The sequence below is a fragment of the Cnephaeus nilssonii genome (assembly GCF_951640355.1).
Source record: "Cnephaeus nilssonii genome assembly, chromosome: 11".
In the NCBI taxonomy this organism is placed as follows: Eukaryota; Metazoa; Chordata; class Mammalia; order Chiroptera; family Vespertilionidae; genus Cnephaeus; species Cnephaeus nilssonii.
The window spans coordinates 18,388,977-18,407,226 of record NC_137082.1 but is presented as its reverse complement, the minus strand read 5'-3'; the positions used below and the strand labels follow the sequence as shown (position 1 = coordinate 18,407,226).

Sequence of the window (18,250 nt, the reverse complement as noted above, 5' to 3'; positions counted from 1 at the left end):
ACGGGTATAAGGGAATAGGAAATATATGGTAAAAATTATATTTCATGTCAATGGGAAAAGGATAAACTAGTTGAACAAATAGTTCTGGAAAAAGTGGTTATACATTTGGAAAAAATAATATTAGATACCTCACAACATATAAAACTAAATCCAAATGAAATCTTGGTGGTAGAGAAGGCCTTCTTAAGCAAAATTAAAAATGCAATAACCATCAAAAAAGAATTGATAAATTTATCTTATTAAAACATCATCACTTAACATGTTTAACATTAAAATATATTCCAAATGACACTATAAAAAAGTTAAAAGATGAGAAACAACTAGGAGATATATCTTTTTCACATGAACAAAACATGTTCTGGGTTAATAACCAGAACATGATAAAATTATTAAAATCAGCGTTTCTCTCTCACATCAATATTTCTCTCTCTCTCTCTCTCTCTCTCTCTCTCTCTCTCTCTCTCACTCTCTCTCTTTCTCTTATCAATAAAAAACATATCCTCGAGTGAGGATTAAAGGAAAAACAACTACTAAAATCAGAAAGAGACAAGGGAAAATTCAGCAATACATGAATATGTATTTCACAGAAGAGGAAATATCAAACATCCCAATAAACATGAGAAGAGATGCTCAGTATCACTAGTAATCAGGAAATTTCAAACGCAAATAATGAGATATACTTTTTTTTTTTAATATATATTTTATTGATTTTTTACAGAGAGGAAGAGAGAGGGATAGAGAGTTAGAAACATCAATGAGAGAGAAACATCGATCAGCTGCCTCCTGCACACCCCCTACTGGGGATGTGCGTGCAACCAAGGTACATGCCCTTGACCGGAATCGAACCTGGGACCTTTCAGTCCGCAGGCCGATGCTCTATCCACTGAGCTAAACCGGTTAGGGCGAAATATACTTTTCATTCATCAGATTGACAAAATTTACAAAGGTTGATGAGTTGGAGAAGATGTGGGGAGATAGTACTCTTCCATACACAGTTGGTAAGAGAATAAATAGAAAGCCTTTTGGAACAGCAATTTATCTTAGGTTTCAAAAATTAAATGTGTATATATTCTTCAACCCTGAAGTTCCACTTTTTAATTAGATCTGTTCTACCTATGTGCACAGAGGCATGTACAAGGATGTTAACTGCACACTTATTTGTCATTGGAAGCTACTTAAATATTTCTCAGAAAGGTAAATAATAATCTTTTATGTTTTATTATGTAACACTATGTACATAATATGTACAGCCATAGGAATATGGCCAAGAGATACTGCTCAATGAAGAAAGCAAGCTGATGAGAAACTATAATGCTATTTGGTTTTTAAAACACCACAGAAATACAAGTCAGTCAGTCAATCGATCAAGTGTGTGTGTGCGCGCGCACAGTATAAATATAGACTTCTGAAAGGATACATTCCAAACCAATGATAGGGCTTACTCTGGTGAGGGGCAAAGAATTACAGGGGAGTAAAGGTGAAGTTTTCTATATGGTTTTCTAATAAGGAGAAAGTATTCACAGATCATTTGTGTAATGAAAAATTTTTTAAAATCACCTTTTTTTATTATTGGATAAAAAGGTAATGGGACAATGAATTGAAAACACTTCTTTGTTTTGTTTTGTTTTAATAAACCTGAATTTTTTAATAACTAGGAAAGAATGCATCAAAGGGATTTTCATCCTGTAATTATTTTTAATGCTCTTTGGCTCACCAGCAGAATGACCCAGGACCCATCTGTGTCATGGCTCAGGGCCCGGGGGCTCGCTCTCCCTTGGCAGACAGTGAGGTGCTCTTGTGGGAGCCATCCACACAACTGCTGCTGCCAGCATCACCTTGGCTACCTGCAGAAACACTCCTGCCACAGCCTCTCGGTGGAAAGAGCTCCCTCCCCATCAGGTTGAAACACTTAATAGAAGATGAACAGAGGGCTAGTCCTTCCAAAGAAGTCCCATTTCCTTAGTTCCGCTCCCCAGGCCACATGGCACATCTCTCAGATTAATCTGGCTCTCGCAGATTCTCTCTGGAGAAACCTGAGATCAGTTTCCCGGTGGCTGGGTCAAAGGGCAGATGGATGCGGTGTCTTGTACATCCCTTTCACTCACACTGGTGTTCCAGACCATGCCAGGCACCTCGTCTCTCCCCTACCTCATGGTGGATTCTCTGCAAGAGCTTATGGCATGGGTAAGGGGAAGAGATTAACCAAAGGACTTGTATGCATGCATATAAGACTAACCAATGGACACAGACACCAGAGGGGTGAGGACATGAGTGGGGGTGGGGGTGGGGTAATGGGGGGAAAGGACACATATGTAATACCTTAATCAACAAAGAAAGAGAGAGAGAGAGAGAGAGAGAGAGAGAGAGAGCGCTTATGGCATGACCTTAGCTGTTTCTCCCCTAATAATGTGTCCTAGAGTCTTAGTCCTAGGTGGCTATGTCTATTCCAACGTGGGTGGCCTCCTCTTTCTCAAGGGAAGCCCATTTAACCATGAGTGGTTGTAGAAGGGTCATTGGCAAGACCTGGCTGAATTACCTTTTCAGATTTGGTGCCTCCTCCTGGGTCCCTGGCTTGGGACCCACACATGTTTAACAGTCCCTTTAGCTACTGCACAGGGGTGGGCAAAAGTAGGTTAATAATAATAAAAATACAATAATTAATGAATAAGAATAAACTGTTTTGTGTACTCACAACTATAAACCTACTTTTGCCCATCCCTGTATTTGAAACATAGAGTTGTGGCCTGAGTCTTTTCTCAGCTTTCTATTAATCCTCATCATGTATGTATCATGACCCTGCACTGAAAAGTTTGTTGTGTCTATGTTGGGATAGCCAATTCTAAAGAACACTGCTAGTAAGTAATGCTACTATTAATAAACCCACAACAGTTATACAAGATAAACAAGCTGAAAGGCAGATTTACTAGTAAACTACTCATTACTAGTTTTTGGTAAGTTGTTATACTAGCTTTTTCCCTCCTGAGTATAAATAATAGTATATTATATTTTCTTTAGAAAATAAAATCACCTGGAGAAAAGTTAAGGTAATGCTGACCTTGTTTTATAAAAAATAAAACCTTTACTCAGGAGCCCAACCATTACTTATGGCTTCTACCTTCTAAATTTTCTCTGAAACAAGGTGATGTTTTGGATTCCTGACATCTTTCCAGAATGTCTAGTTTCCTCCACACAGAGATGTGGAGGGATTGTTACTCAGAAAGGAAAACATTTATTTTCTTTTGAGGGGAAAATCTTTTCATCTTCACCCTCATTAATTTTTATGGTTGGTAAAGTATTTTCATTATATTATCCAAAAAGAGTCTGGACTAAATAAAGCATAAAACCAAAGGCATCTGAAATGGCTTCCTGGCCAGGAAGATACTGTATCCATCACAGGAGTTTCTGGCTTCAGGGAAAACAAGTGAAATCTTGGCTGGCCAGGAAGGGCACCTAACAGAATCCAGGCAATGCTTTCTGCTTTCTTTTTTCCTCTTAAAAGCTCAGAAACGGAGTCACAGTTTATTTGTTGAATACACGCTCCTTGTTTCTTGTAACCATAGTGTCTGGCTTAGTTGAGTGTTTCTTAAGTCATGCTACGGCTGAGCCAATATTTATCATTTTTGAAATTTCCATGAGTCATAAAATAAACCGGAGAAACTCACTGTACCTTCTATGGGTGTTTCTCTCTTAGAGTTGCTTAAAATAAAAGGAAAAAGGCTGAATCTGAAATCCCACACAGCATTTACCAGACCACATACTACTTCCTCCTGTGTGGAGCATCCTTCTCTAAATCCGAGCTCTTCAAGGTGTGTGGCCTGTTGCCTAAAGCTCCTTTCCTCCCCAACAGCCCAGACCCCTCCTGTCTCCACAGGGTCAGGGGAGGTCTGCAAAGAAAGGAAGCTGTAGAGGTTTGAGGGAGGAAGTGACTCACTGGCTCAAGGGGTGGGAGGGAAGATTTTTCATAGGAGTCAGACTATAAAGGAGCAAGTCACTCCTTCCACTTCCAGCATGGAAAATCTTGTGAGGGGACCACCTCTTGATGGCTGAACCAGAATTTATTGACCAAATATATTTTTTAAAAACACTGCAAGCCCGCTGGCATGACTCAGTGGTTGAGTGTCCACCTTTGAACCAGGAAGTAATCTATCCAGGCACATGCCCAGATTGTGGGCTCCATTCCCAGTGTGGGGCGTGCATGAGGCAGCCAATCAATGACTCTTTCCCATCGTTGATGTTTCTATCTCTCTCCCTCTCCCTTTCTCTCTGAAATCCATAAAAATATATTTAAAAAAACAAACATTGCATGATGTGACATGTTTTGTCTCTCATTTACTTGTGAGAGTGTGTGACATGAATGTTATTTTCTCCCTTTGTGCCGATCAGCTCCCTTTCCCCAGCTGTAGATAGCTGAGAGAACCCCATTAGTCCAAAACCTCGACAATTATACCAAGTTATTCATTTTGCTGTAGAAACAGGCTGTGTCAAGAGCTCAAGGCCTAGAGTTCATAAATCAAAATGCAAGAGTCTGCCTTAATATTACTAGAATAGATATTCCACAAATTGCTAATATTGTGCTAGATATTCAATAAATCTTCTGTGTAGTACAGGCATAATATTTTAGAGCTAAAGGGGTTAAATTCATCAACACCTTCAGTTTGCAGGTGAGGATAGGGAGGCCCAGAGAGGTGCATCTTGCAGGCCACACAGCCAGACAAGACTAGAATTTGTAACAATAGTATCAAATACCTCATAGAAATATTGGAATTTCAGTGATAAAAGTAAAACAGTTATACCAACAGGCACTTAAATTACACATCAGGACCATCGTTCCTTGGCTGTTTCTGGTGGAGCAGTGCTTTAACTTGCTCTGTGTTCTCTTATTCCATCCCTAGATGAAGGGAAAACTAGGAAGCAGGCTGGAGCAGCCCCCAAAGCACACAAAATTCACATCTATATCTACTTAGGTATTGTGGTCCATGGAGTCTAAATTTTTTATAGGAACATTTGGTAATCTTTCCTTCCAAATATCGGTCTCTGAGTAAGTCCTCTCAACATCTTTTCCTTAATTAAATGAGAAATCATTTCGGTAACAAACACACACACTTCCTTCCTCTTGGGATGCCTCACTCATTAAGATCTGTTAACATCTCCCCAGTATGATCTGCCCCACCAGTTAGGATCCTGAGAATTCTCAAGGGAACCTGGGCTGAGTTTATCTTGACGTTGATCTGTTTTCACTAGTGATCTCCTTGTGGCAGGCGCATGACTTATTTATCTTTGTAGTCCTAGTAGCGACCATGGCTACAGCTGGCACACAGTAGGATCCCAGTAAACATCTGTCAGATCTCACTGAAAATACTTTAAAGCGCCATCCCATTGTGAATGCAACCAAGATCCTTCTTTTGCTTCCAAACACAGACTTATTTTTTTTAAACACCTCTTTTCCATGAGAAAATGAGGTGGTAATAATAGATGACGGGGTGATACAAACATCCTTTAAAAGGGCCAGGCTGCACAAACTCCTGCTTGGTTATAATTGTAAATATGTCGCTTATATAAAGCTATAATTCAGGTTTTTTTTCTTTAATCCATCTTGATCTCTTTACCATGGTCTAGAGGTCCTACATGATCCGATTACTGGTTACCTTTTCAGCCTCAGCTGGGTCCACACACCCTGGGCCTACGCAAGCATGTCAAACTCATGGCCCGTGGGCCACCTGCCTTGTTCCAGCTGCATTCACTGTCTTCCTTTGTTTTTGAGCACACCTAGCTCATTCCCTCTGCAGGGGATGCTCTCCACACTGCTGAATCCTTCTTGGTATTTAAGAGTCAGCTTACATTTTATCTCTTTGGAGATTTCTCTGAGCACCAACTTAAATGCACCTTCACCACCTCCAGTTATCCTGTCCTATCACCTAATTTTATTGTCAATTAAGCACCTATCACCACCCAGGACTTTTTTGTTTAGTTGTTATCTGCCTCTAGCTGACTAGAATTTGAGTTTTGGGACAGCAGGAACCTTTTCTCTTATTCATGCTATGAACAGATTTGGCACATTGCAGACACATCATAGATGTTGAAATAATGAATTCAGTAATTAAATTAAAAATAAAACAGAACTAAAGTTGCAATTATTATTTCTTCAAACATTTTCCCCCTCAGTTTACTAATTTCACTATCTTCAAGTTTCTTTATACAGATACTGGCTCTTTTCTCTCTATCCTCCGTGACCCTTAACTTTTTTTTTATTCTTTGCATCTCTATCCTTTCGAGATACTGTGAGTTAATTCCTTGACCACATCTTCATTTTTTAAAAATAAATGCACTGTTTTCCAACTCATCCAATGAATCTTTTAGTTCAAGAATATTTTAGACTCCTAATGTCTCTATAACTACTTGTTCTTGCTTCTGGTTTCCCAATAGCTTTCCTTATTTCTCTGAGAATATTTACTACTAGCAGCCCGTTTGCACGAAGATTCGTGCAATAGACCTTCATTCACCTGGCTGCCTGCACCAGTTTTCTGCCGGCACCGGGGACCCAGGCCTTGGCTGTGGCCACCGCCTTCTGCCTTCTTTCAGGGTCGGGGCTTGGCCCCGGGCAGCAGCCTTGGGCTCTGCTGCACGCCAGCGTCCCTGCTAAGGATCGTAGAAGCCGAACCCCTGGTGGTTGCCTGCTATCCGTGCAGGCTCCCCGCTGGTGCCCGAGGCTTTCCCGGCCTTGGGCTCGGCCGCACCCCAACGTCCCGGCCGCACCCCAACCGCACCCCAACGTCCCTGCGACCCTGCGACGGTTTCCTGGTGGGCGTGGCTGTGGGTGTAGCGAAGGTACAGTCAATTTGCATATTACTCTATTATTAGGTAGGATGCTCAAGTTCTTGTCCTGTTTCTTCTGCTTGAGTTTATTCAGTTGGCTATCTTTCTAGTCCCTCCTGTCTCATTATATTTACCTATGGACTCATACACACATCCTTAGGATTTTGATCTTTCTACCTGGTCTTGTACAGAATACTTGGGGGAGGAGGTGAGAACTGGTGCCATTCCTGGAGAGTTTGGGGGTAGATAGAGGAGGATGCATCAAGCTGAGAAACCTCTGATGTTGCAATCTGTGCTTACCTCCCCACACCTCAACCTTCTAGATGACTTCCCAGTATCCCAACCCCTTTGTTCTAGGGTATAATTATTTAGTTCTCAGGGGCAGGGGAGGGAAAAGTGGGGTGAGGCGAAGTTCCAGGGTTGGGCAGCCACTTGCATATGCTAGTATCACCTCCTCACACCCCAGCAAGGCACCAGCACTGCCTTGACATTACCTGGCAACCTCTGGGGTGGACACTGCTGGTTCTGAGGTTTTCCTGCCCTACAGTAGTCATGGGAGAGGCAGAGGTTTGCAGCGCATAATGGGTGGTGGTGGAGAAAAATGGGTCCCAACCAGAGAGCTTGCCACTATCAGCCTATTACTGTTTATGACATGCCTTTCTTCCCCATCTGTCATCTTCCTCCCATCCTTACCCATCATGTAAAATAGTACTCATTTTTCCTAAAATTATATTTTTTGAGCTTTAAGAGCAGCCCTCTTATTTTTATGTTAGAATTTGCTGCAAAATTTCTATTCGCTTCATTCCTACTCTTCAAGATTTTATAACTGTGATCACACTCAACCCTCGGGCTTATTTACATTCTGAAGAGTTTGAAATCATTGAGTCTGTAATTATATCAAATACTTGATGCCTTTATTTGTTCCTTTTTTAATATTTTGTGGCTTTTTTATTTTCTCCAGAAGTATAACAACCTGACTAGAACTGTAGAGAGAATGTAACATGATTCTGAAAAACAGGAAGACAATATACCGTAGACAGATCCCCAAGATATACTGTGGAATGAATGAATAAAAACAAGCCACAGTCCCATATGCACTGTAGAGGCCATTTGTGTTTTTTTTTGTTTGTTTGTTTGTTTTGGTTTTTTATTGATTTTTTACAGAGAGGAAGAGAGAGGGATAGAGAGTTAGAAACATCGATCAGCTGCCTCCTGAACACCCCCCATTGGGGATGTGCCCGCAACCAAGGTACATGCCCTTGACCGGAATCGAACCCGGGACCTTTCAGTCCGCAGGCCGACGCTCTATCCACTGAGCCAAACCGGTTTCGGCCATTTGTTTTTTAAATGCTCCACACTGTAAGGGTCTGGAAGGCTTCTTGCTAAACTGATAACCACTCCAATCTTGGCGTGTGGATTGTGGGGGAACAGTGGGGCTCTTCATTTATCCCTAGCTTGAGTCTCCTTTTTAGAACACTTCCCAAAACCTTTCTTGAATTATCTAGTTTAATGGAGAGGCATCAGGGTAGCCCATGAACTCCCTGAAATTGTAGGCTAAGCTTTGTGAGTCATAGCAAATGTCTACTTTTCTAGAGAGAGGGTCTGTAATTTTCCTCAGAATCTCGGAGGAAACATTTGGTCCAAAAGGGGTTAATAACCATTGGTTAAGGGTGTTGTGCCACTTTCTACTCCATTTTATCATAGGTTAACTCAAAAAGTACATGTTATCTGAAAAACATATAATAATTGTTCAATTTTTTATGTTATAAAATAGTGGCATATAACTTTTACCCTAGCCTAAGGACCAATAGAGAAATCAATTGTTACCATGTGGTTCTGCATCATCCCCATGCATATACTTTTTTAAAAATGTATTTTTATTAAATTTTAGAGGAAGAGGGAGGGAGAGGGAGAAAGAGAAACATTGATGCAAGTGTGGAACATCGATCGGCTGCCTCCTACACATCCCCCACCAGGGATTGAGCCTGCAACCCAGGCATGTGCCCTGACCATGAATTGAACCAGCAACTTTCCAGTGCCGGGGGTACTTCCCAACCGAGTCACAGTGGCCAAGGCCCCATGGATATACTTAAATTTAGCGCTTTCCTTAAATAGATGCCTGGGCCCTAGGAGCTGCATGCATGTCCAGAATGTATTTTCCACAGTTTCCATTTGCTTTATTTTGTACAAGACCCCCTGTAAAGTGAAGGAAGAACCAGAGGCACCTCATTTTCTTGTTCAGCATTATCCATGAGTGATGTGGCCCGACAGTAAAGGTCATGGGTTTGGAAACAGATCACTTATTCTTTTGGGCTCCTAAGGAATAGCTCTTCACCTTATTACCTCATCTGTAGAATGGGACCAGTAAGTCATCTACCCATGGCAGTCACCACTAGTTATCTCCAAATGCCCATTTCCCCCTTCTTCCTTAGTAAAAGAACCCCAATTTCTTAGCTGAGCACACTTCTGCTCTGAGAACAGACCACATGACCCAGCCATATGACTAAGTTCTGGTCAATGAGGTAAAAGTGGAAACCCACTTAGTCTGGTACTTCTTTTTAAAAAGGAAAGGGTGGCCCTAATCGGTTTGGCTCGGTGGATAGAGCGTTGGCCTGCGGACTGAAGGGTCCCAGGTTCAATTCCGGTCAAAGGCATGTACCTTGGTTGCGGGCACGTCCCCAGTGGGGAGTGTGCAGGAGGCAACTGATCGATGTTCCTCTCTCATCAATGTTTCTGATTCTATCCATCTCCCTTCCTCTCTGTAAAAAATCAATAGAATATATTAAACAAACAAAAAAAAAAAAACAAAAAAAAGGAAAGGGTGAACTTCCAGTTTCCAGTTCTGCATGTAAGGAGCTTGAAAGCTGCCATTCAGTCCCAATGACAAGTAAAAAGCTGAACAGGTAACTCTTCTTGAATTCATAAGAGAGGAGAGGACACCGGGCAAACTGCTGCCCCCAAAACTGGAGACAGACCAGGCAAATACAGGGAATTGCGGCTTACCAGAGCAGATACTCATAAGTAGAAACCACTGTGGGAAGCTGGCAGGAAAACTTGAACTGTACTTGTCAAATTGCTGGAGGCTCAATGTGGACAAGTCTGAGAGTTAAAAACTAGGGAGACTCATTCATAGGAAGGGCTCCCACACTTCCGTGGCCTCAGGAGTATTAGCAGAGCCTACCTGAACCGGGGAAGGGAAATATCCCAACCATTCTAGCCATCCTGTCCCAGCTACCAGTAGGGGATGGGGGCACGAGGGAAGAAGGGGCACACTGAAAACAGTTGTGAAGTTCACAGTCTATAGCACAGGCTCACTATAGGACTGAGACCTAATTGTAGGACTATAGAAACCTTCTCCTCCCTGCCACACCACACCATCACATTACTAAAGGTCTATTTACTGCAGTTCCTTTTCTCTAGTACGTCATGGCAAACTATCAAGAAAAAAATTATAAGGCATACTAAAAGGCAAAAATCACAGAAATGAAGAACGCCTTTGATTGGCTTATTAGTAGACTGGACGCAGCTGAGGAAAGCATCTTTAAATTAAAGGACATATCAAGAGAATCCTCAAAATCAAAAAGCAAAAAGAAGACTGAAAAAGACAGAATAGAATATGCAAGGACTAGAGGACAACTACAAAAGGTGTAACATATGCGCAACAGGAAGACAAGGAGAAAAAGAGAAAGAAATAGAAGAAATGTTTGAAACATAGTGACTGAGAATTTCCCCAAATTATTGTCAGATATCAAACCACAGATCTAGGAAGCTCAGAGAACACCAAGCAGGATGAATTAAAAAAACAAACAAAAGCCAAAAAACAAAAACAAAACTACACCTCAGCATATCATTGTCAAATCAAAGATAAAGAAAAAAAAAATCCTGAAAGAGGGAAAAAAAACACTTTATCTATAAGAGGACCAAAGATAAGAATTACCTGGGACTTTTCCTCAGAAATGGTGTAAGCAAGGATAGAGTGGAGTGAACTATTTAAAGTGTTGAGAGATAAACGCCACCAACTTTGAATTCTGTACCCTGCAATATTATCCTTCAAAAGTGAAGGAGAGCCTGGCCAGTGTGGTTCAGTTGGTTGGAGGGTCATCCCATACACTGAAAGGTCATGGGCTCCACTCCTGGTTGGAGCACGTATGGAAGGCAACCAATCATATTTCTCTTTCTCTCTCCTTCTCCCTTCCCCTTCCTCTCTCTCTCTCAAATCAGTAATAATATATCCTTGGGTGAGTACTAAAAAAGAAAAAAAAAGAAAAAGAAAAGAAAAGTGAAGGAGAATAAAGACTTTATCAAACAAAAATTGAATTTGTTGCCAGTAGACCTACCTTGCAAGAAATGTCTTTTAAAATTTCTTTAGCGAGGAGGATAATAATATATGTCAGAACTCAGATCTACACAAAGAAAGGAACATTGAAGAAATAAGTAAAATAAAAATTTTTATTTTTCTTATTCTTAATTGATTTAACAGATAACAGTTTATTCAAATAATGGCAACAATGTATTTGATTATATACACTTATGTATATATCTCTCTGTGTGTATACACATGCTTATGCACGCTTATATGTAAGTGAAGTAAATGACAGCAATGATACAAGGCACTAGAGGAAGGAATTAGTATTATTTTGTTATTATAAAGAGTGATAGTGTTATTTGAAAGTGGACTTGGATTCATTGTAAAGATATATTGCAAACTCTAGGGCAACCACTAAAAGAAATAAAATTTATATGAGAAAAAATGGAATTCTATAAAATGTTAAATTAAAACCTCAAAAGGCAGAAAAAAAGGGATAATAAAAATAGGAAGGAAGTTGAAGGGCAACAAATAGAAAACATAGTTTTAAATGTCAATGGCCTAAATAAGACAGAGATTTTTCAGAGTGAATCAAAAAACATGAGCCAGTTATGTTGTCTACATGAAATCCATTTTAAATATAAAGACACATATAAATTAAAAGTAAGTGGATGGCGACAAAATACTATGCTAACACTAATCAAAAGAAAGCAGGAATAGCTATATTAACTTCAGACAGAGCAGACTTAAAAGGGAGTTATCAGAGATAAAGGGCATTATCCTATATAGTAAAAGGATAATATGCAAATTGACCCTAATGGCACAACAACCACTGGACCAGTCACTATGAGGCTCACTAACCACCTCTTAGTCCCTTCCCCCGGGCCATCAGGCACTGATCACCCGACGGCGAATGGGGAACCAGGAGTGGGTGGCGGCGGGGGGCGGGGCCGGCTGCAGGCAGCTGGGGAAGATGGCCCTGATCGAAGGCCAGGCCTAGGGACTGTACCCGCGCAGGAATTTCATGCACAGGGCCTCTAGTATAATGATAAAACATTCAATTCTCTAAGAACATACAACAATTCTTAATGTGTATGCACCTCATAGTGTTAAACTACATGAAGCAAAAACTGATAGAACTGCAAGAAACAGAGGGTTGGAGTCCAAACATTCTTCTGTCATAAATGAACAGATCCAGCCGGCTGAAAATCAAGAAAATCAGAATGCCAGCTGTAGGACACCACATTCCAGCATGAAACCATTACACAAAACACCAACAAAAGCAAAACAACACAAAATATGGACAAAGTTTATTTCTCTGTAAGGCCATAGACCAAAGTGACAGCAGTGGTTACCTGCGGGACTATGGAAATGGAGACCAGAGGTGCTCAAGGAACTTTCCTTTATTGTGTTGTTTGGATCTTTTATAATGAGAATATATTCACATCTTATTATATAATTAAAATTATTTTTTAAAGATGCTATAGACATAAACAAGAGAACAGGTGAATTTGTGGGGAGGCGGAGGAGAAACTAGAAAGTTTTTTTCTATACTATATACTGACAGTTATTATACTGCCTTGCAAAAAAACTTTTTACAGTCTACTGGTTAACATTAATGTTTAACTTATACTTCCCTGCCACTCATAAATGGTTTAAATGAAAGTGGCTATATGTTCACAGATTAAGTATGCAACAACATATTAAGTATGTTTTCTAAATGAGAAGTGAAATATACCCATCTCATATTTAAAGGATTCCTTATGTTAAAACTTGTTCCCTCTGTGGGATAAGGAATGAAAATATCCAGCAAACCTATGTGTAAAATTCAACAGGACCTTAAGAGCAATGGGGTTCCTTCTTAAATTACAGTGAACTGATATAGAAGTTTGCTTGAGGAACTGTAAACATCTTCAGATATTGGTTTACTTACTGAACAAAGTGTATTAAACACCTACTACATTACCAGGAGCTATGCTAGTCCATATAAGATGGATCCTAAACAGCCCCTGTCCTCAAGGAACTCAGTTTAATCTGATGATGGTGGATATCTCCTATATAATAAAAGACAAATATGCAAATCGACTGAACAGCAGACCGACTGGTCGCTATGACATGTTCTGACCACCAGGGGGCAGATGCTTAATGCAGGAGCTGCCCCCTGGTGGTCAGTGTGCTCCCACAGGGGGAGCGCCGCTCAGACAGAAGCCAGGCTCACCACTGGCAAGCACAGTAGCAATGGTGGGAGCCTCTCCCGCCTCCGTGGCAGCGCTAAGGATGTCCGACTGACGGCTTAGGTCTGCTCCCCAAGCCATCAGTCAGACATCCCCCGAGGGCTCCCAGACTGTGAGAGCACAGGCTGGGCTGAGGGACCCCCCCCCAAGTGCATGAATTTCGTGCACCAGGCCTCTAGTATATATATGATAGTTGCTATACCAACAATAGGGAAAAACTTTTAAGGTCTCACTACTCAAAGCTGCAGACAGCAGCATTTGAATGACCTGGGGGGCAACTGTAATCCCAGCCTTAACCCCCTGCACCTGCATTTTAACAAGATCTTCAGGTGACCTGCATGCTCATCAAGATTTGAGAAGTGATGAACTGTGGGGTTATGGAAGGAGCACTATCGGGCCCTTGGGAAGTGGTCAGAGGTCTTCAGACTGTAGGGTTATAAGAACATTTCAGGCTGAGAAAGGAGCAGGCTCAGAGTAAGAGGGCTTCTGGAAGAAAACTGGGCACTATGGAAGATAGGGGAGACAAGGCTGTAAAGGTAGGCTGAGGCCAGAGGCAAAAAGGCCAGGCTGACCTGCTAATTCTGGAGGAAGCCATAGGAAAATTTAAGCAGCGATGTGACGGGATCCGATTCTTATTGTCTGGACGTAACTCTGGTGGCAGAATGGAGGATGAAATGCAGGAGAGACGATGGAGCAGACAGGCTGTGTCCTTAAATGAACAGGATTCAATCTTGGACTAGAAAGGACGTCTTGAGGACTTACTAGTACAAGTGGAGGCGGGCACTGAACCCCGAGCAACCAGACAGAGAAACCATGGGTTCCAGCTGCAGGCGGATACAGGAAGGTTCTTTCTTCTCAAGGCTAGTACCCAACCAGTGGCCTTAGCATCACCTGTAAAGTGTTAGAAACGCAAATCCTCGGGTCCCATCGCAGATGTACTGGGTCTGAAACTCTGAGAGGCGGGGCAAACAACTGTAACTGAACAAGGTCCCTTTAAGTTGAGAACCACTGCTCCGCCTGCCAAAAATCTTGTGGCAAATTGTATAGGCTTAGAATTGTCACAACTTGCTTCCTCTCTTAAAAAGAAAACAAAACAGCCCCGGCTGGCTGGCTCAGGGGCTGAGCCAGGATCTATGAACCGGGAGGTCACGGTTTGATCCTGGGTCAGGGCACATGCCTGGGTTGTGGGCTCGTTCCCCCCCGTGTGGGGGCACAAGAGGCAGCCAATCAATGATTCTCTCTCAGCATTGATGTTTCTCTCTCCCTCTCTGAAATCAATAAACATTTTTTTTTTAAAAAAGGAAAGAAAACAAAAAACATGAGAGTAATATGAAATGAGTTCCCATGCTGAATCGTCAGAACAAAATCCACCTACAATCTAGATTTTGGATAATGCCCAGAAAAATAACAAACAAACAAACAAAAAAACCCAGACACACACACGTACACTGACCATCCCGTCCAAAAGCTTCACATTTGGAGAATTAACACAGTTTTGGTAGAGGTGGTGATGTTCTCAGAATCTTACATTGAAATGCGACCTAAAATAAAATTAAGTCATCAATCGAGTTTCAAATTCTCTCTGTTCCCTTTACTCCCCACAAAAACACCCTCAGAAAAAAAACGTTGGGTTTCCTTCGGGTCGTCTGAAAACTGTGTTTCTGATGCAACCGCCCATTAAAAAAAACACAATCCCCAATTTAAAACCCCCCAAAACGGGGCAGCGGGGTTGGCGCCATCATCCCAAAACCAGCCGGCCGTTTCCCAGCTACACCCAGCGGACCGCCCGCCTCCTTTCCCGGGCTGTTCCCAAAGATAAATAAATCACTCCCTGTTTTTTCCAGACCTGAAATTAGCGGTGACTCAGAGCACTCGGTATGGCCACAGTCGCCTCCGGAAGGAGGAAAAAATGTGCAGATTTTTTTTTCCTTAGACGAGGGCCCAACGTGCCGGGCTGGGCCAATCAGGGGAGGATGGCGGGAATCGCACCAAAGTAGGTAAAATATGCGGGATGCGTACCCCTCCGCCACCGCCCGCGCCTCCGCCACCGCCCGCGCCTCAGCTCCCGCCTGGCCTCGCGACTCCTTCTCCGCAGCCCCGCCTCCCCTCCTCGTCCCCCTCCCAGGCCCCACCCCAGCGGCGGCGCACACCTGGCCAGGTAGCCACTTCCTTGTAAGGCCAACAGCTTCACAGTGGGCGGGGCGCCACGTGGCCCCGCCTCTTGGGGGGGAGAAGGGCCACCGGCCCCGCAGGTGCCAGGCCAAGCTCCGCCTCCTCGTCCCGAGCAGAGGAGAGAGGACCCGTCTCGACTCCCCTTAGACCCCAACCTCCAGAAGGTGAGGAAGACCTCCTCCCGCGTGCAGTCCCGAAGACCACCCGGGCGGGGCGTTACCCGGTCTTCCTGTTGCGTAGCAACGGCGGGCAGCGCGTGACGTGCGCAGCCGTGTTTGGGCCCGCGGCGCGCTCCCGCGCCCTCCCCCTAGTAGGCTCGCGCCCTGCGTCGCCGCCTCGCTGGGTTGCTCGGCCCCGCTGCTGTGAGGACACTCGGCGCCCGCTCCGCACACTCGGCGCCCGCCGCCTCCCTGCCCCGCGTCCCTGCGACCGCCTCGGCGAAGATGGTGAGTGGAAGGGAGCGCGAGGCGTGAGCTGACGCGGCGGGGACGGCGAGGCTCTGGCGCCGCGGGGGTCGGGCTGAGGGGCGAACGCCGACCCCTACCTTCCCCCTCCCCCCCGCCCCGAAGGGACCCGCGCCCCCCAGCCGTCTCCCGCCGCGGGAGGGTCTTGGGCGTCTGTCGCCCGCGGACCCGCTGGGCCCCACGTCCCGGGGCGGTTCCACGGCCGCTGCGTTGGTCGCAGCTGCGGCTTGGCTGCCGTCCCGGAGCGTCGCCTCGGAGGTTTCTCCGCCCTGGCCTCGGTGCCACCAGTTGGAGTCGAGTTCTCCCCGCCTCGGCGAAATCGATTGGGGGGTGGGGTTCGCCAACCCCGGGTGGGGGGCGTGGGAATCCGGAGCGGCCTTGTGGGACGCGTTTCCCCAAAGCCCGGCTCAGACGCGCCGGTGAGGGCTGTCCATCTCGATAAGGAAAATAAGGCCTTTATTGAACAGCTCCGGAGGGCGCAGTGATCACTCTGAGCCGGACCCTGGCTGGGTGAAGAACGGGGGGGCCCTGCAGCCGCTTTCTCGGCCGTCTCTGGCCGTCGGCTTCCTGCTGCGCGCTCCTTGTGCTTGTCAAGCTTGGAAGTGTCTCTTTTAACCCTCGCCTGCCCGACCTCTCCATGTCCGGCCGGAAAGTGTCTTTTACCTGTAAACAGTTTGGCTGTGCTTCAGAACTCAGCATGCAAGGTGTGGGCCTGACGCAGGGGCACGAATCAAAACAAAGGAAGGTCTATATGATCATCTAAACTTTTTAAAAAGTCCGTAAAATTATCCCAGTCTCTAAAAAGTAAACATGCCCAGAATATGGACACTTGGCTTAATTTACATATTTTCCCGTCTAAGCTGTAATTCCAGTGTGTGCTGTAAAACAGTATTCTTAAATATTCTCAAGTAGAACATTTTGTCATTTTCTGTAGCCTGCACACGCCATTACCATTTTTGGTCAGTGATTTGCAGGCAAAGGCTTACCACACTTTGCTAGAAATATTACAGTTTTTGCATCTGTTTGCGTGGAAGCAGTTGGTGCCAGCTTATTTGCATCCAAAATGTTTTCAATGAATAATAATTTTGGTTTTCTTAAGGTATTGCAACTTTCATGACTGTGCATATAGTCTCATTAGTGGAAGGAAATGAGATTAATCAGTAGTTTTTTGGTGACTGAGGGTATGATATGTATTGGGAATTTGATATTGTTCAGTTTCTGATTCTTCTTTGGTTTAATTCTATAAATCACAAAGAGGATCAGCACTGAAGATTGTTAACCTCTTTAAGATTATAAATATATATACTACTTCATACTTAAAGACAATATTAACCTAAGGGTTTTGAGTTCTAGTACATGTTAAGACCATCAGCTCTGATGAAAGTGCTTTGAAACCTGCTTTAGGGTCTTCTAATTTGACATTCTATGTTTTTGAGTTGCTAGACTGCAAACTTTATTTTGTTTGAACATAGGACCAAGCATTTTAACTTTAGTTAAATAGTTAAACTTTAGTTAAAGCTTTACTTCCATATTTTTGTAATTCAAATAAAATGAATAATCTGTTTTATTTACTGGTTCTTGGGGGGTGGGGGGAGGAGAAACACAAAACAAGATGGGTGATTTCAAATACATTTCAAACTTCTTGGTGTAGAGAGGTTAAGAAGACTTTATATGGTGACAGAAGAAGATTTGACTTTAGGTGGTGGACACAAAGTGCAAAATACAGATCTTGTAACAGAAACCCACACCTGGAACCTATTTGTTCATGTTGACCAGTGTCACCCCAATAAATTTAATGAATTTAAAACAAAAGAAGACCTTATATGCAAAGAAAGTTGGTTACTCTTGTATGTAAGCCTCATGAGAATAAAGCATTTCCCTTCAGTCCAGCTATTATAGAATATTGTGAAGATGGAAAGTTCCTTTATTATCCCAGATTTTAGCATTTTACCTCTGTATTTATCTTTTTTAGATTTGTTGTCTAGATACTGGGTTCAATTTTTTTAGTTTAAGTTAAATTTTAACTGTTGATGGTTTTGTTCTACATTAACAAAATCACTTCCTGGTACTCACCAAGTATTCCAGAAGCACTTTGGAGTAAAGCAATTTGAAACCAACTCAAAAGATAACCCAGGGCACTTTACCATGAAATTTCATGTTTTCAAAGTCGCCCTTTACAGTGCCAATAAAAGGAAAAAAAAAAAGATGCCTACCTTCCGCATGAACCACATCTACACTTTCCGAACAAAACTTTGCGTATG

At 43.2% G+C, this 18,250-nt stretch overlaps 1 protein-coding gene across 1 annotated transcript in view; it reads left to right on the top strand.

Moving 5' to 3' along the window:
• The first annotated feature begins 15,505 nt into the window (after positions 1 to 15,505).
• Positions 15,506 to 18,250, top strand: part of DSTN (destrin, actin depolymerizing factor) — a 53,440-nt gene continuing 50,695 nt past the window's right edge. Inside the window, exon 1 of the mRNA XM_079783513.1 lies at positions 15,506 to 15,971. Coding sequence (XP_079639639.1) covers positions 15,969 to 15,971 — 3 coding nt within the window. The 5' untranslated portion in view covers positions 15,506 to 15,968. The remainder of the gene's footprint in view (positions 15,972 to 18,250) is intronic.